The 14,507-nt window shown below is 39.5% G+C and overlaps 1 protein-coding gene across 1 annotated transcript in view; it reads left to right on the forward strand.

Annotated features, from left to right (window-relative positions):
* The window catches only part of LOC144372840 (autism susceptibility gene 2 protein-like), a 150,206-nt gene that overhangs the window by 84,813 nt on the left and 50,886 nt on the right, over positions 1-14,507 (forward strand). The window contains 2 exon segments of the mRNA XM_078036085.1: positions 12,709-12,895; positions 13,117-13,356. Coding sequence (XP_077892211.1) covers positions 12,709-12,895; positions 13,117-13,356 — 427 coding nt within the window.

Genomic DNA, 14,507 nt, shown 5'->3' on the forward strand with positions numbered 1-14,507 from the left:
TTTTTTCTTTCTTGATGTTTTACCTTTAATCAATGCCTCATGAGAGTATCAACTTTATATAAGAAACTGTTAAATATAAAGAAATGTTATTGTAGCATGTTTATAAAATCATAGTTCGAGAACTTTTTATTTTTCCAAAGCCTGACCAAAACTTAATTATCTGCAGGACATTCCAGGCTCACAATTGCAAGCTCCAGTTCCCAAGCAATTTTAAACAATATATACTGTACAGGACAGAGGGTACACAAAAGACCACAACATGGTTATATTTCCAAAAGTCAGCATTAGGCCCTTTAGACATGGTTTTTATTTTCATTAAACAATATTTGTTTCCTCACTAATCATTAAATGGTTTTCATCACTATCGCCTGCTTTCCTTTCACATGTCAGTTGTTAGCATCAGTGTTTGTGTTCATAATAAATAAAAAAGTGACCCACCCAGTTATTTAGAAATGAACACACACGACGTCTGGTTCAATGAGTGTTGGAGATTCAGCGACATACTCACATCCTGAGTATTGTTCTATTTTAATCTAGACTTTAGAAAACAGTGAGTAGTAGACTCTGCACGGTACTCTCCTTTAAATCAGTTTTCAGCTTTGTGCTTGCTTAAGTTATTGTGGGCACACAGATCTAATCAGTGGTTCGAGACATTTACTTGGGAAAATGGAAGAGGAAGAAGAAACGACAGCAAGTTCATATTTCTGAGCATAATGGAGAGGGGTTGAAAATATTGCCAATTTCTACAGATGGATAAAGAAACCAGCCTGATTAAAAGTACCGTGCCAGAAACTTACTGAACAAACTGACAGGATGACTACCTGAGTGTTCTACAATTTTAGGAATGATTCTGGGGAAGAAACTTTAAAAAAGAAGAGTGAGAAAGAAGAGGCAAGAAAAGCTGTATGCTATGAAGTACTAGGAACAATTTTAAAGTAGGTAAAATGTGGACGAAACAAAACTGTAACTCAGGAATAAAACTGTCAGCCAGTAAAAAAACAGAATTCAATAAATCATCTGAAGAACCTTTGAGTCAGACACTTGCATTGTCGCACTGGGACCACTAGTTTTCAGAAGAGCAAATTATTTAAGTCCCAAAAAGGCTAATTTTGGATTTCAGATGAACTGGTCAGCGGGCACAAGAGTGTGGGAAACCAGCAGAAACACAGCACAGCACCGGCAGGGGTGGGCTTGCCTGTGAAGCACTTGCAGGTGCTTTACTCATTTTAATCCTCCCAAGTAAGGTACTAGTTTCTCCCTGCTAGGAGGAGGAGATGAGGTGAAGTAATCTGCCCACAGATCACCTGCTAGCAGGGAGTAGAGCCCAGAGTCCATGCTCTTAGCCCAGGCCACAAACCATCCCAGATGGTGCTGTCTTTATCAAAGAAAGAACAAATCTGTTAATTGGTGGGAGCCACCCCTCTGGCTTCTTACCCTGTCATCCCTCCAAACATTGTTTTTCCCCAAGAACCACTCCAAGGCCTTCTTTTCTTTTCATTTGAAATTCTCCTTGAACACCCTCTCTTGCTACAATGTTTCAACCACCATTTGCTCCCAGGTCTCCCCAGTCTACAGGCCTGGCTCTGAAACCTTGCCTGCTATCCATTTCTGTATTGCTTACAGCTGATCCACTTCTCACCTGCTGAATCCACCAGTGACCAGCAGAATGAGCACACCTGATTGTGTCAGTCCCCTAGTGAAAGCTTTCTGGGGTTCACTCTGGCCTTCAGGCTGATGTCATTCCTTTCCCATCTGGGAGGAGGCATTCTTTACCTTTCAAGACTCAATTGAGAATGCACCTCTCCCATGCACCCTCCCCTTACACTCTGATAACAGCACTTATTTCTATATGTTTGTTTGCCTTTAAGTCTATCTTTTCACTAGACTCTGAGTTTCTCAAAGTCAGTGGTATCTCACTCGCATTTGTATGCTACTTAACATGCCCAGCACATAGTGGATGCTCAAAAAACAGAGTGATGACGAGTAAAAGAATACAGAACTTATTTTCAGAGATATTCTCAGTTCATAGCGATTTTAATAACCTGTCTAGAGAGGAGTGAAGGGGCACATCTTTGAATGTATGCATATCTCTTGTTGGCCACCCATATAAATTGTTCCCATCCTTCTGAGAAAGGAGCCCCTCTAATTTCCTTTGAAAATCATCCTGTCTCAATTCCCTGCCACACATACTCAGGGGAAGTGACACACTGCTCCAGCTCCAAAACTGGGTCCAAAGTAGACTGAGGCAGGCAAAAAAGCCTTTTCCTCTGGAGATGGGGTAGATTTCAGGATAGGCATATGATTCAATTTGAGTCAGTGAAAATGACAGACCCCCAAGATATGGGCAAGTACTACAAGGAAAGAGCAAACTCCTCTCTCCCTCTGATGGAAGGTGGGGTCTGCCAGCCTCACAGCTCTTTGGCTATCACAAAGCAAGGCCTTGAAGTGCTCAAAGAGATGCAGCACTGTAGAAGGCAGACCAGGGGAACAAAAAAAAAAAAAAAACAGGCCTGTGGTAACACTGTGTTGTCCACCCAATCCAACCAGGGATAAGCCAACAAGTCCTTTGATCATTTCAGCCAATTTGCACTGGGGTCTCTAACCTGTAACCATGAGACTCCCAATAAAGCAAGTTCATGCTTGTGGGGGAAAAAAATCAAGCTACGTATTTGAAGAAATGCTAGAAAAATGGTGAATGGGAGTGGGTACTAAGTTAAATGAGATAGGCTATGAAGGGAGAGAAAAAGCTAACAGCACACTTCAAAATCCAAACAGAATGCAGCTCAAGATGTGGAAAGAAGCCTGCCATTCCAGACAGCATCAATCAGGCCCTTACAGGGACATCCTGTGGTACATTTATGAAAGAAATAAAATTTTATAAAGAGCTAGAAAAATAAATTAAAAAATAATGAATGCTTCTTTTTTAAAAGGTCTTTATGAGAAAAAAGAAAAGACTTTGGGATAATTTAATCTGGAGAAAGCAAGTCCTAGAGGCAATTTAACTTGTTGAAGGCTTATTTATAAGGAGGTGACTAAACAGTTGTTCTCCAATTTCACAAGGAAAAGAATAAGACGAAATTGATTTAAATTTCAGTTTGAAGCTGAAGGCAGCAAAGGAGAAGAAGTGCTTGAGGGAGAACTGTTAATGATGAAAAAAGCTAAATGAAAACTGGATTTTTATGGCTTTTAAAAGATGGAAAATTATATCTGCTGATTCTTTCAATTTTAGGTCAAACAACTGAACCAAGAGCTGAGGATTTCCCCAAGCATTTACTCCAGTACTGTGTAATGAAAGCGGGTCAAGGGCCAGGCTCTGTGCTAGGCTCAAGTCATACAAAGTTGAAAAAGATACAGACCATGTCCTGTCTAAAGGCAGTACCACTAGAAACAAAAGCCACTTCAGGCACTATAAACCAACAGCAGGATGGAATCCTGCTCTCCTTTTCCATCCCCCATGCCCTAAAGTAAACAATATCATGTGGGAAGCAATAGCAATAGCACTACTCCAACAGAAGGAAGCCAAGCCATGGTAACCTTTAAGTAACATAAAACAATACAAAGGGTGTCACAGGCCGTATATATTTATTTATTTAGTAAGTGATATAGGCAGCAATAGTTAGAATTCAGAAGGAGACTAGTATAGGCCCAAATGTGCCTTTCAAGTTAAGAATTTGAGAAATCGAAGGGGGCAGCAGTCCAGGCAAGAAGAACAGAAGCAGCAAGACAAGGAGATAAGGAGGCCAAGGGTTCTGCGACTATCGCAGTTTCATCAGAGCTGAAGGGGATGGGCAGGAGAAGTGTAGGGTTCAACCCTGGAAGAGGGGGGAGCCTCTAGACAGCAAGCAGATATCTGAGGATCCACTATGTGGGAAATGAGTTATACTGAAGGCTTCTGAGCCAAAAAAATGTGATGAAAGCAGCCTTCTCTGTGTTGTGGCTTGGCAGGGGAGAGACGGAGGGCTTGGCACTGCTGCGACAGCCCAGGCTCAGGACATCAGGGACTGAGTCCACACAGCTTATTCCACTAACGTATGCGAGAAGACACAGGCACTTACTCACTTAACTCACTTCCATATATGTGCTGAACTGTGCTTCATGCTGCAAAGGAGTGAGACAAATCGTCTGTCCCCTCAGTCTGGTCATTAGCTGGCAGGGTTGGCCATGAAAAGGGACAATGACAGAAACAACTGCAAAAATGGCAGTAAGCTTGAAGGAGCTGATTCCCAGAAATTTTATTTACACAAACTTCAACATCAAAATGCCAAAATATAAACAGAAAAATAAATCCTGCCAAAGTATCATTTCATGTACATCAAGGGAGATAATGACTTTATTGCCAATTGGATCTATAGAAAAGTATAGAAGCAAATATGCCTGTGCTGATTGAGCTGTACCAAGTAATGAATATTAAGAAAGACTTCTAAAAATGAGGAAAGATCTTTGCAAGTACTGAAATGTTTCCAGATTTCATTTTTGACATAACTGAGATACATTCACAGATTTCCAATCACTTACCCACATGCAGTATTTAGAAGTTTCAGAAAATTCATCACCTCTCCTTGATATCTTTTTTCCCCTTACTTTCCTTAATTTAATTTTGATTTAACTTCCCCTTGTCACTGCTTGTTTAACAATCACAGCTTGTGTCTGGAGTCAATTAGGGCTCTAAAGTATCCCTCCGTGCCTCCGTCTGGGGACCCATTCTTATATATATTTTCTTATTACAAGAGGTAGAGCTAAAAGCCTGTAACTCCAAAGGTTTCCAATCAACCATCACATTCTATTCTTTGGAAAAGTATGCTTCTTTCCATAGTTAAGAAGAAGACATCGAATTATGCATTTTGCAAGGATATTTCTTTTCTACCTGTTATAAAGATGAAGTCTCCCTTGGAAATTCACTTGCAAAATAAGGTTGAGCGTGGGTAATAAAGGCTTAATGGCAATAACATTTAAAAAATCTTTCTACCATTTAAAATTAAATATAATTTCCTTATTACTTTAATGAAATCCCTTGAAGTTGAAGTACTTAACTAGTCTCCTTCATATCAAGTATTCATTATGTAATTCCCTTTTAATATTAGTTATGTACACTGTCTATTGGACAGAATAAAAACACACATTTCCACTAAAACAAAAACTGGAGAAGGACATAGCAGCTTGATTCAGAATCTGATAATGGGTTACAGATTCCATTTCAGTTCAGATTTACAGTCAACACGCCACAGAGCCACTTACCACCTCTAACCTTTCTGGTCATATCTGGAAGAAAAATATGAACTGCCACATCACTGAGGAAAAGTATGTTGGAGCTTAAAATACTTGATTTTTTCAACTGCAATGCTGAGCTAGAAAACAGGGGAGAGAAATATACCTCATACAGAAACCACTTTAGATAAAAAGACAGAGATAAATTGTCCAAAGTTATGGCCATGGGGAGGACTTCCCTTTCTCACTGTCTTCAGGGTCACCTGAGGAGGGATGCAATGTGGCCCTGTCCACTGCTGGGTGAAACCAGCCTGCTGGCTATCTCATCCCAACCCACAGTATGACTGACATACATGAAAAAATCCTGGACATTTAACTATGGGCTATGGATGCAAAAACTCTCTCCCCATCTTCTGATCTCTTGCTGGAGTCTGCCACTGGTGAAACCCAGGGGAAGCCAAGGGCAATGAAAGCCCACCATACAATCCATGAAGACCTGCCTCCTGTGACAAGAGCAGAGTCCAGAGGACAGAGTGGACCCAGAAGGGTCAAAGAACACAACATGACATGCGCCATGCCTCCTCTCATGGTCCTCCCACTAAGCTAGCTCCTTGTTCATCTGAGCACCCCATGCTTTCCCACACTCAGCACCTCTCCCCTTCATTCCCACATGTGGAAAACATATGGGTTTTCAGAGACCACTCAAAAACCACCTTTCCTCCCAGTCTTCTCTCCACCTCACCCAGAAGTGATCTCTCCATCTGAATTTCCAAAGTTCCTCTTTTGAAGATTTCTATAATTACTTATGGGGATATCTTAGACATACAAGTTAATATGAGTGTGAAATTATCATTCTCTAAGTATGCTTCTGTATTTTTGCTTGCTATAAATTTCCCATTAGACTATAAATCCATGAAAGCAGAGGTTCTGTGTCTTTTACCTTTGCTCTGCCCTTTAGGAACCAAAACAAGCATATCCCATACTAGGTGCTCAATAGACATTTACAAAATGGATGCTCCCTTCTGGGCTCTAAGCATATTGATGATCAGACTGACCCTTCTATCATAAAGAGAAACCAATCTAAGTGCCTTCCTTATTCATAGGTGGACACTCAACACACAGGTGATAATAAAGTGATTGCATTTCCTGAGTATCAAGAATACACCAAATACAACACTGGCAGCTTCATAGATAGTATCTCATTCAATCCTTACAACAATGCTAAAAGGTAGTATAGGACCACCTTCAGGATAGAGCCTTCTCCACTGACTGCTAGACCTAACTGCTGACGACAGATCACAGCCTGTGTGTCTCAAGGTCCTGTGCTGAAGGAAGTTGCATCCCACATTAGGGCCCTTCTCTGGGGCAAGCCGGTATTGAAAGGTTGGCCAGTGCAATAATTAAAAAGGCCAGGCCCTTTGCTGTGACTGAACAATTCTAAAAAGCCATCTAAACACCAGAGCTCTCCATGGCCTGACTATCCCAAAGGCAGAAAAGGGAATTAGACTTTTTCAAATGACTACAATCTACAAATTGGGTTTCCTTCCTTCTTGGTAATTTTATTAACTAAACCACAAACCATTTCCCCTTTTCCCCAAAAGCATACCTCAATACAATCTATGCAAAATGTGTTATTGCTAGGAAATTTTTTATTAAAAAAATAGGAAAAATAGGAAGAGAGAAACAAATAAAATTTTTGGTTTGGAGGAAAAAAAAAGAAAGAAATGTTTGATTCAATAGTAGTAATATTTTCCCCAAATCTAGCCAAGAACTTTCAATGTGTGTGATTATGTACCAAATGTGCCATTAAAAACAGCAAATGATGTGATAACATACAAAAGAGCAAATCACCAGAGAATGCCAAGCAGAATACAGCTCCACAGGTGGGGGCAGCGCTTACCCAGGCAAATCCATTCACTTCCAAGAGCCTGCAACAACAGAAGTCAATCAAGGGACAAGGCAAGCTCTCATCATTGTTACCATCTTACAGCACCAGGGACATCAGCTGGGAAGGTGACTTGGCCTTCTGAACCTCGGTTTCTTCAGGAGTAATGGAACCGAACTTGTAAGGACAGTCAAACAAGTTATAAAGCTCTTAGCACAGGGCCAGGTAGAGTACATGTTCAACAAGTGGTAGCTATTATTATCGTTTATTATTTTTAGAATGACAACCAGAAAGCTAAGACATTAACCCAACATTTGTGGATGATTTTCCTGCATAAGTTAAGAAAGTCCAAATTGGAAATCCAGTTGAGTTACAGGAAAATTACTCCCTTTACAAAAGGTTTTACCACAGACTTCCTTTAAATAGGGTCTCCTCCACTGCACATTTTAAATATAATTAGATACTGCTTACTCATGACATTTTTCTAATCAAAAGCTATTAATTCTTCTCCAATTCCTACCACAAGTAAAAACTTGTCTGCTAGGAGCTTTACTTGTTCTGTTTTGTTTTCATTTCAGAAGTAGTATGTGTTCATTAAATAAATTCTGGATGACAGAAGAAGAAAAGATCACCCATAGACCAATCACATAGAAGTAGCCATGTTTGACATTTTGGTATATTTCCTTCTGGCCAGTATTTCTATGCCTAGAGCATTCTTTTTTTCTTTATTATTTGTTTTTGGTTTTGTATACATAGTTTTAATTATAACCAGTGTTCGTATTTACTTTTTTAGCCTAATATGATAATATAAGCAATTATTTTTTGTTATGACATATTCTTTGGTAAGCCATATTTACCTAATAATTTCTCCCTACCTGGGAAAATGCTAGGCATCTCTATGTAAAGTGACAGCTCTGCTATCTGCCACCATAGTCACCACCATAACTATCATGAAAACTGCTGCTGCTTTTACTCAGAGACCTCCCACTTCTACAAGGTAAGACAACATTCCCTTTTCACTTTCTTCAGTCTTGCTTTTATAATTACAAACTGTAGTCCATTTATAAATTTATTTTCATATGTATCTCTTATGAGGTAAGGATGTAAAACAAACTTTGTCCCCCCCCAAAGTGATAACTACCCCCAAACCATTATTGAATACTCCTTTTTTTAAAACTGATTTACAATGCTTTCTTTAATATGAACAAAATTCACACACACACCCTGGCCTAATAGGTCTCCCTGAATAAGTCATATGTGCATATCTTTACTATATTTTGGCTTTAAAATGTTCTTATATTTGATAAGACTAGTGTCCCCATTCCTCCTCCACTCTTTTTTTAAAAAAAAATCAATTAGATATTCTCATTTCTTTTTTTCTAGATGAATTTCAGAACTACTTTCAGATTCACTCAAAAAAGTTCTGTTGGAATTCTGATCCAAGCTGTATTAAATTTACAAATTAATTTAGGAACAGCTGATCCCTTTGCTACACTTTTCCTTCCATTCCAGGTATACAATAGGTTTCTACTTAGTGGTCCTCTGCATCTGTTGGCAAAGTTTCGAAGTTCAACTGGGTCATCAGCATTTCTTTTAAAGTTATTACTAGAAATTCTTTGTGTTACTACTCTAAATATTTCCACTGCATTTTAAGTGGTCATTAAACAGATACAGGATCACCACTGAAGTATGTACACTTGTTTTGTCTGAAGGCTCTCAAGGCCTTCTGTAATCAGGCCTCCCTGGACTTACTTCACATCCTCTGGCTTGAAAAAGTGGACTTACACTGGCCTCCCCCCAACTGCACTTGCTCTCTAGTCTGTTCCCCCGAGAAGTGTCCCTCACTAATCTGACCCCAGTCACCCCCTTTCCCACGCTCATCCAGTAAGTCGTAACACATTGAATACTTTCAGATAACTAAGTGGTAATTTTCCTCAACTTTCTATTTATTCTGTTGAAGAATAAACACAAACTGAATTTATATTTTTTGCCTTTTTAAGAGATTATGAAAAATTTGAAACAAATTTGGTAAAAATAAAGTTTTGTTTAAAACAGCAACAAACTGGAAGCAATCTAAATGTCTCTCAACAGGCATTCAGGTAAATCAATTATGTGATATTATTTTTAATGGCCAGGCCGCCAAACAAATTGATGATACAGAGTAATATGGAATGACACCAAAAAATGTCCACAATAATATAGTGTTAAATGATCAAGAAAAGAAGATGGAATAAGAAGAGAAGGACTGCAAAAATCCTGTTTTTGTTTAATAGATAAAACGTTTGGAGACACTAAAATTGTAACAATGGATATTTCTGGCTTAAAGCACCAATTATGAACTTTATGTCCTTCCTTATTCTGTTTAATGAGCATTTAACTACTTTTATAACCAGATTTAAAGAGAGTCAACTTTGAAAATGTATCTTGCAGACAACAGCCCATTGTAAGAAATATATTTAAGTATTAAGTACATTTGTAAAATCATACAAAATGCCACCTTTAACAAAAAAATTTTTTTCTTATCTAGATGAAAAATTCTAAGTACACAGGGCCTCAGGGAGAATATCACAAGACAAAGGGCATTATTATTGCAAAAAGCATCTAAAAAGATATTCTAGGAATTGCAGAGAGAAGAGTACTGAATCACAGAGAGATCCTACTGGTCTTAAGGACCATCCAGCCAAATCCTCCAACTAAACAAGAACAGTGAGGCTCAAAAAAAGCCTGGCAGTTCTTCAAGATCACATCATTAAAAGTACCAAGCTGCAAAAAGTACTTTAAATTCAAAATATATATTCTTTAATTCCTTTCTCAACTGCTCTGAGTTAAGATATGCTGTTACCTATCTCTGCTACTTGGACTACAGGACTTGTTGCTGGAGAAGATATCCAAGAAAAGGTGATGTTCATTTTACTAGCTTTCTTATCATTTGGCTACACATTGGGTAGAAATGTATTTAACACTGTGAAGTGAAAAGACTCTCTTGGTTAAATGTGACTTATGAGTTCCATAAGAACATTTCAACAAACATGTTAGCTGTGATCTGCAGGAGGTGGCAAATTATAGTATTCCCAGACTTGAGAACTGGAAAGTCAGGAGTCAGGCCTCTTTTTTCTTTTCCTTTTTTTTTTTTTTAGTTGTAGGTGGACACAATACCTTTATTTTTTATGTGGTGCTGAAGATCTGAAGATCGAATCCAGTGCCTCACACATGCTAGGAGAGCACTCTACCACTGAGCCACAGCCCCAGCCCAAGCCAGACCTCTTTGTAAAGTCAATTTGAAACCTAATGTTTTGAACATAAACAGTTTTTATACCTTAAGCTGTAATGAACATCTGCAGACTTCACTGATACTTTACCCACCAGAGGGAGCAAATGTGGATTTCCACAGAAGAAACTTTAAACATCTAATTTACATGAATTCTAGAATCACATTATTGATATAATACAATCAATCTATATTATATAATCATTTAATATTATATTTCTATTCCCCCAAAATGGGAAAAAATAAATGAGATCAGGTATAATAGAGTTTCCAACTTATTGCAGAAGCTCAAAAATGATTTTATTTTCCAAAATTTGTAACCTTCTAAGTATTGGTTGTAGTGTTCAAAATAAATGAACAAACTGGTAAAGTCATCCCTCTTCCATATCTGCAGGGGATCAGTTCCTGAACTCCTGTGGATACCAAAATCAACATATCCTCAAATTCCTTATATAAAGTGGCACAGTAGCTGCATACAATCTAAGCACATTGTCCTCTATTGTAAATCTAAATATTTTATTCCTAATACAATATAAATGCTATGTAAATAGTTGTTATATTGTTCAGGGAATAATGACAAGGAAAAAAGTCTGTACGTGTTCTGTACAGATTCGATTTTTTAAAATCTTTTCAGTCCTCAGTTGGTTGAATTCACAGATGCAGATGGCAGATATGCAGGGTCAACTGCTTTCTGACTTACAAGCTGATGTAAGCTTGATTGATAGCTGCCCTTATGGATGGTTCTATCTGAACATGTACACAAATCTGATTCCAATATGAAACCAGACCATGAACGGGGAGAATTTCACTAAAAATGTCACACTGAGGGAACCTATTTCAGCAGCCCTACCCTAAGAGCTGATACGCTGAACTGCTGATACCTGCCAACTAGAAGTGAGGAAAGGGAGAATTCCTTGACCCACCATAGACTCTACTAGGAATGAAGGAGGAATTCAGCCAACAATCTCCAAGAACCATGCTTCCCCAACATAATGCAACTGCCACCACCAAGACGAGTTTCCTTTTAAAGTCAGCACAACTGAAAAGAACTGGAAGAACCTGGCATCCACACAGCCCTCAGGAGTCTCAATCCCCATCCATGTTCAGAGGAGTGAGATTTGTCTAGTACTTCCTGACACAACAAACCAGGTCTAATGTGTTGCTGGACTGTGAGGCAGGTCTCAATCTCCCACAATAGGTATACATACCAGTTATCAATTTTGTATTAAATACAGCAATGCTGGAGAACCCCACTGGATGCCAGTTGTGCTCTCCAAACCACATTTGCCAGGAAGCACTGCCACTGAGCAGTCATCTACCACCTGCTTCTAAGTCCTCTGGGCTCTTAGACCTATTCTTTCCTGTTTAGAATTGAGAAAGTGAGCAAGTGGCATCCAACTATAATTTTGAAAAAAAATGCAATTAGAATTTAATACGATTTAATTTTCCAGTCTTTCTACCTCTTACTCTAACTCCATTAATTATCCACTAAGTTTGCTGAGTCTAACTACTAAATCCTAATTTTAAAAATCCAATATTTGAAACTTTTTGAGTACAGGCATAACATCACAGGTAGAAAATTCCACATGACTTCATATTATGAGATGAGTCAAAATGCAGGTATACTAAAAACATCCTAAAAAACTGACTTCTGACTATGTGCATAAAACATATTTTGTTTTTAGAGTTAGGTTCCATCTCCAAGATATCTTATTATGTATATTCAATTATTTCCAAGTCCAAGAACTCTAAAATCCTAAATACTTCTGGCCCCAAGTCCTAGAGAGAAGGGAAACTTGACCTGCACTCACTTCATCTCCCTTTCCTGTCTATTCCTACTATCACTGACTCCTCAGCTTTCACCTGACTTAATGCAACAGTCTCCTAATTAGCTCTCTATGTCACACTCCAAAGTGATCATCAATATTGCTACTGATTACTTTTAAACATGAATAATCCTTTAATGCCTCACTTGTAAAACTCAGAGCCTAACACCCAAACTCCTTATGCTGCTGAAAATGCTCTAACCTGAAAGCCAGCAAATTTTTTCTCTAAAGGGTCCTGCAGTCCACACTTTAGGCTTTGCAGGCCTTTGCAGGCCACCACACTGCTGCTGCAGTATAAAAGCACCCATGGTCTGTATGTAAATGAATGAACACAACCACATTATAATAAAACTTTATTTACAGGAATAGGCAGTGGGCTGGATTTGGTCTGCAGACCTGAAGTTTGCACCTTTCCTCTAACCTAATCCAGAACCACCTCATCTCCCAGCCAGGGCCTGAACCCTCACCCTGGCCTCCTCTAATAGATGACTCTCATCACACCAGTCTTGCCTCTGCTCCCTCAGTCAGCCCACCGCCAAGGTGACCCGCACCCGCGGCCCTACACCGGCCGGCCCATGTCAGCAGCCGGCGACCGCAGCGACAACCTGGCCACGGGAGGACCGTTCCGTTTCTGCACACTTTCGTCCGGCAACGGCGACGCGAGAAGAAAGGTTCTGGCCTGCGCCCAGATCCTGCGGCTAGAGAAGAAAGGCTCCTGCCTGGCCTGAGCCCGCGCGCGGGCGCACCTTCCTCCTCTTGCGAACCTTGGGTGGCCTGGCCGCACACAGACTTCCGTGTGCCCCGGGAGCGAGAGGAGCGGGGAGCCGCCAAAAGGCCCGCTTCCTTGTCGTGGTCCCCTGACTGACTAACTGAACCCAGGCGCTTAGGTTGCGGGCAAGCGGAGGAGCGCCACCCTTGACCTTTGCCTTCAGGGACTCACCTGAGCAGGACAGAAGCAGAGAGCGAGGACATCCGGCTGCCGGAAGAGCTTGGACCGTGCAGGTGTCCAAGAACCAGCCGCTTCTGCAAAACGAAGCCAGTACCTTCCTCCAAGTTTACTGAGAATAAAATGGGAAGACGCGTGTCGAGTGTTTCTAGGCTCCTAGTCAGTGTGGCCCGCTACGGTAGCCACCGCGTTGGTGATGTCATTGTTCTCAGGCTCATTACTTACGGTGAGGCAGAGACCCTACAGAAGGCATCCCTGAGCAGAGAGCTGGGGATGAGTAGAAATTTAACCCACGCAAAAAAAAAAAAAAAAAAAAAGTGATAACTCCCTGGTGTTCATCCGTGCTATATCGGTTTTAAATGTACCATCTTGAGTAATCGTTGTTTTAATTGAATACAGTTTAGCCAATGAGGTTTCCCTGCATTTTTGGTTCATGGTTCAGTTTTAATTCAAGATCTCGTTGAGTCCAAGGTTTATTGTTTTTGTTTTCCTTGGCCTTAAAGAGGAGGCACAACTGGAATGTGCATTAAAACTGGTTTTAATGGTAAACAAGATTAAGTTATTTTCCTAATAATACTAAGATGCTATTTGCCTTTTCACTTTCATTTTCTCAGGAGTTGTATAGCTGTGCTTTCCAGATTCTGATCTTTCAACAGACTAAATGCAGACCAGCTGTCTTCTATTAAGCCAGATTTCAGAGAGATTTGCAGAAATATAAATACCATTTTTCTTACCAATTTTTGTTGTTTTGGAAAATGTATTTTTTTCAGAAAAAGATATCATTTATGTTGATATGTAATAGACATTAATTTTAGATGAATAAAGACCTAATTTTTTATTTTATTTCAATATGATACATATCAATAGATAAAATCCATATAAACAAAAGTTGCTTAGAACCCTGAATAATTTTTGAATGTAAAGGAGTTCTGAGATCAGGGCTGAGGATGTGGCTCAAGTGGTAGCACTCTTGCCTGGCATGCGCGCGGCCTGGGTTGGATCCTCAGCACCACATACCAACAAAGATGTTGTGTCTGCTGAGAACTGAAAAAATAAATATTAAAAAATTCTCTCTTTCTCCTCTCTCACTCTCTCTAAAAAAAAAAAAAAAGGAGTTCTGAGATCAAAACATTGAGAGCCAGTCTGTTAAACAAACAACAAATAAGTTTATGAGAAATAGATGTCAAGAAAATATACATTTACCAGCAAGGAGGAAGAAAGGGAATATTAAAATCCAGATTGCAGTCTCTTGGTCCTAACTGTATGAAGAAAATAAATTTCCATATGGCTTTCTTCCATATATGAGAAAGAGAGAGTAAGAAAGAAATTACAAAATCTCTGCCAACAAGGATTCTGTCTTGCATAAATGGCCCTTTG

The sequence above is a fragment of the Ictidomys tridecemlineatus genome, unplaced genomic scaffold (assembly GCF_052094955.1).
Source record: "Ictidomys tridecemlineatus isolate mIctTri1 unplaced genomic scaffold, mIctTri1.hap1 Scaffold_173, whole genome shotgun sequence".
Taxonomy (NCBI): Eukaryota; Metazoa; Chordata; class Mammalia; order Rodentia; family Sciuridae; genus Ictidomys; species Ictidomys tridecemlineatus.